A 4,399-nucleotide genomic window follows, 5' to 3' on the forward strand; every position below is an offset into this window, starting at 1 on the left:
CCGCCCCGCAAGCCCTTGATGGGCGCGTAGTGCCGAGAGTGGTGCAAAAACGGGACGAGAGAGAGGGGGGCTCAGGCCTTTCTTTCCGGCCAAGAAGGGCAGTCGTTTGTCGGCTGGCTCAACGCACCTCCTGTTTCCGTCCAGGGCCAAAATTGGATACGGATGAAGATTCCTCCCAGACCAAAGGGGCCCGCCCCGCAACCCCTGGCTGGGCACGCAGTGCTGAGAGTGACACACCAACGGCAAGTGAGAGAGGGAGGCTCAGGCCTTTCTTTCCGGCCAGGAAGTGCAGGCGTTCGCAGCCCAGCGCGCCGCGCCGCTGGGGCCGGCCGAGGGCCAAAATGGGATACAGACGAAGATTCCTCTCAGGCCAAAGGTGCCCGCCCTGCAAGCCCTGGCTGGGCGCGTAGTGCCGAGAGTGGCGCACCAATGGCAGGCGAGAGAGGGGAGCTCAGGCCTTTCTTTCCGGGTGGAAAGGTCAGTCATTCACAGGCTGGCGCGCCACGCCACCAGGAGCCGGTCGAGGGCCAAAATGGGATACAGACGAAGATTCCTCCCAGACCAAAGGTTCCCGCGCCGGAAACCCTGTCTGGACGCGTAGTGCCGAGAGTGCTGCACCAATGGCAGGTGAGAGAGGGGGGGCTCAGGCCTTTCTTTCCGGGCAGAAAGGGCAGTCATTCACATGTTGTCGCTCCGTCGTCAGACGGCCGAGGGCCAAAATTGGATAAGTACGTAGATTCCTCCCAGACCAAAGGTGCCCGCCCCGCAAACCCTGGCTGGACGCGTAGTGCGCACCAACGGCAGGTGAGAGAAAGGGGCTCAGGCCTTTCTTTGCGGCCGAGAAGGGCAGTCGTTCACAGGCTGGTGCGCCGAGATGCTTGGGACCAGGTGAGGAACAAAACTGGATACGGATGAAGATTCCTCCCAGAGCAAAGGTGGCCGCCCCACAAGCCCTGGCTGGGCGCGTATTGCTGAAAGTGGCGCACCAACAGCAGGTGAGAGAGGGGGGTTCAGGCCTTTCTTTCTGAGCAGTAAGGGCAGTCGTTCGCAGTCCAGCATGCTGCACAACCGGGGCCTGGCCGATGGCCATAATTGGATACGGACTAAGATTCCTCCAAGAACAAAGGGGCCCGATCCTCAAGCCCTGGCTGGGCGCGTAGTGCCAAGAGTGGCGCACCAACGGCAAGTGAGAGAGGGGGGCTCAGGCCTTTCTTTCCAGGCAGGAAGGGCAGTCGTTCACAGCCCGGCTAGCCACGCCGCTGGGGGCCGACCGAGGGCCAAAATTGGATACAGACGAAGATTCCTCTAGACCAAAGGTGCCCACCCCGCAAGCCCTTGATGGGCGCGTAGTGCTGAGAGTGGCGCACCAACGGCAAGTGAGAGAGGGGGGTTCAAGCCTTTCTTTCTGAGCAGTAAGGGCAGTCGTTCACAGGTCGGCGCACCACGCCCCCGGGGGCCGGTCGAGGGCCAAAATTGGATACGGACCAAGATTCCTCCCAGAGCAAAGGGGCCCACCCCGCAAGCCCTGGCTGGGCGTGCAGTACTGAGAGTGACATACGAACGGCAAGTGAGAGAGGGGGGCTCAGGCCTTTCTTTCTGGCCGGGAACGGCAGTCGTTGGCAGGCTAGCACACCTCTCTGCCAGAGGCCGTCCGAGGGCAAAAATCAGATACGGACGAAGATTCCTCCCAGACCAAAGGTGCCCACCCCACAAGCCCTGGCTGGTCGCGTAGTGCCGAGAGTGCTGCACCAACGGTAGGTGAGAGAGGGGGAGCCCAGGCCTTTCTTTCCGGCCGTTTCCCTTGCTCAACCCCGTCTCCCCCAACACCGGTCGGCTCCCGGGGCCTTTGTCCTGCCCCATCCACCCGAAAGCGGTTGGCCCCCAGGGCCCTTGTCCTGACAGGCCTGCCCACAACCGGTCGGCCCTTGGGGCCCTCATCCGGCCTCGCCCACCCTCAAACAATCGGTCACTGGAGCCCTTGTCTGGCCAGGCTCGCCCACCGCCGATTGGCACAGGGGCCCTCATCCGGCTGGGCCTGCCCACCTCCGGTCGCCCCCTGCTACCGTCATTCGGCCGGGCTCACCCACCGCCGGTCGGATCCTAGGGTCCTCGTCCAGCCCGGCCCGCCCACTGCCGGTCGGCTCCCAGGGCCCTTGTCGGGCCAGACCCGCACACTGCCGGACGGCCCCCAAGGAACTTGTCCGCCTAGGCCCGCCCACCTGTGGTCGGCCCCTGGGGCCCTCTTCCGGCCCAGCTCATCCACCACCGGTCGGCCCCCAGGGCCCTCATCAGGCCCGACCATACCACCACCGGTCGGCCACCGGGGCCCTCGTCAGGCCTGGCCCACCCACCACCGGTTGGCCCCTGGGGCCCTCACCTGGCCCAGCCTGCCCACCACCAGTCGGCCCCCCGGCCCGGCCCGCCCAGCACATGACGGCCCCCAGGGCCATCGTCTGGCCCGGCCAGCCCACCACCGGCCGGCCCCCAGGGCCTTTGCACGGCCCCCCCGCCTGCCACAAATCGGCCCCTGGGGCCCTCGCCCAGCCCGGACCATCCAGCACCAGTCAGTCCCTGGGGCCCTTGCACGGCCCGCCCCACCAACCACCAGTCGGCCCCCGGGACCCTCGCCTGGCCCAGCCCGCCCACAACCGGTTGGCCCCCGGGGTCCTCGTCAGGCCCGGCCCGCCCACCACCAGTCGGCCTCCGGGGTCCTCGTCCGGCCAGGCCTGCCAAACACTGGTTGGCCCCCGGAGCCCTCACCCAGCCCGGCCATACCACCACCGGTCAGCCCCTGTGGCCCTCACCTGGCCCGGCCTACCCACCCCCGGTCGACCCCTTGAGCCTTCGCCTGGCTCCGCCCGCCAACCACCAGTCGGCCCCTGGGGCCCTCGCCTGGCCCGGCCTGTCCACCACCAGTTGGCCCCCGGGGACCTTATCCAGCCCGAGCCACTCACCGCTGGTCGGCCCCCGGGGCCCTTGCATGGCCCGGCTCACCCACCGCCGGTCGGTCCCCGGGGCCCTTGCCTGGCCCGGCCTGCCCACCACCGGTCAACCCCGGGGCCCCGCTCTGGCCTGACCTGCCCACCACCGGTGGGCCCCCGGGGCCCTTGCCTGGTCCTGCCCACCCACCACCAGTCGGCCCTCAGGCCCCTTGCCCAGCCCGGCCCGCCCACCACTGGTCGGCCCCTGGGGCCATCGTTAGGCCAGGCCCGCCCCCCTCCGGTCGGCCCCGGGGCCCTCATCAGGTCCGGCCCTCCAACCAACAGTCGGCCTTCGGGGCCCTCGCCCGGCCCAGCCAGCCCACCACTGGTCAGCCCCCGGGGCCCACCCCTGGCCCCGCCCTACAACCACCCGTCGGCCCCCGGGCCCCTCGCCTGGCCCGGCCCGCCCACCACTGCTACGCCCCCCACGGCCCTCGCCCGGCCTGGCCCGTCCCACTACCAGTTGGCCCCCGGGGCCCTCGCCCGGCCCGCCCTATCACCAGTCGGCCCCTGGGGCCCTCGCCCAGCTCTGCCCGCCCACCACCGGTCGGCCCCCGGGACCCTTGCCCGGCCAGGCTTGCCCACCACCGGTCGGCCCCCAGGGCCCTTGCCCGGCCCGGCACGGCCACCACAGATCGGCCCCCGGGACCCTTGCCTGGCCCGGCAGGCCCGTCACCAGACAGCCCCCTGGGCCCTCGCCTGTCCCGGCCCGCCCACCACCTGTCGGCCCCCTGGGCCCTCGCCTGGCCCCGCCCTACCACCACCGGTTGGTCCCGGGGCCCTCGCCCAGCCCAATCCGCCAACCTCCGGTTGGTCCCCGGGGCCCTCGTCAGGCCCGGCCCACCCTCCACCAGTCGGCCCCCGGGGCCCTCGCCCAGCCCGCCCACCCACCAACAACAGGTTGGTCACAGGGTCGCTTTTTCATCCGCGCCCACCGACAACGGGTCGGTCACTGGGTCGCTTTTTCGGCCCTGCCCACCCACAACAGGTCGGTCACCGGGTCACTTTTTTGGACCCGCCCACAACAACCGGTCGGTCACCGGGTCGCTTTTTCGGCCTCAGCCACCGACAACTGGTCAATCAACAGGTCTCTTTTTCGGCCCCACCCACCGACAAACGATCACTCACTGGGTTGCTTTTTCGGCCCCAGCCACCCACAACTGTTCGGTCACCAGCTCACTTTTTCGAACCCGCCCACAAAAACCGGTCGGTCACCGGGTTGCTTTGTCGGCCCCGGCCAGCCACAACCGGTCAGTCACCGGGTCACTTTTTTGGCCCCGGTCACTGACAAAAGGTCGGTCACCAGGTTGCTTTGTAGGCCCCACCCACCAACAACCGGTCGGTCACCTGGTTGCCTTTTAGGCCTTGCCCATCAAGAACCGATCGATTACGGAATCAATTTTTTTTCCCCTCCCACC

General features: G+C 68.5%; 1 protein-coding gene across 1 annotated transcript in view; it reads left to right on the forward strand.

Annotated features, from left to right (window-relative positions):
• LOC113961926 (basic proline-rich protein-like) overlaps window positions 1-3,881 on the forward strand; it is a gene marked incomplete at both ends in the record, with an annotated part of 4,559 nt that extends 678 nt beyond the window's left edge. The window contains 3 exons of the mRNA XM_027672633.1: window positions 145-246; window positions 1,645-1,754; window positions 1,903-3,881. Coding sequence (XP_027528434.1) covers window positions 145-246; window positions 1,645-1,754; window positions 1,903-3,881 — 2,191 coding nt within the window. The remainder of the gene's footprint in view (window positions 1-144; window positions 247-1,644; window positions 1,755-1,902) is intronic.
• Between the last annotated feature and the right edge of the window lie 518 nt (window positions 3,882-4,399).

Source organism: Neopelma chrysocephalum, unplaced genomic scaffold (assembly GCF_003984885.1).
Source record: "Neopelma chrysocephalum unplaced genomic scaffold, ASM398488v2 Primary Assembly neopelma1_97495, whole genome shotgun sequence".
Lineage (NCBI taxonomy): Eukaryota > Metazoa > Chordata > Aves > Passeriformes > Pipridae > Neopelma > Neopelma chrysocephalum.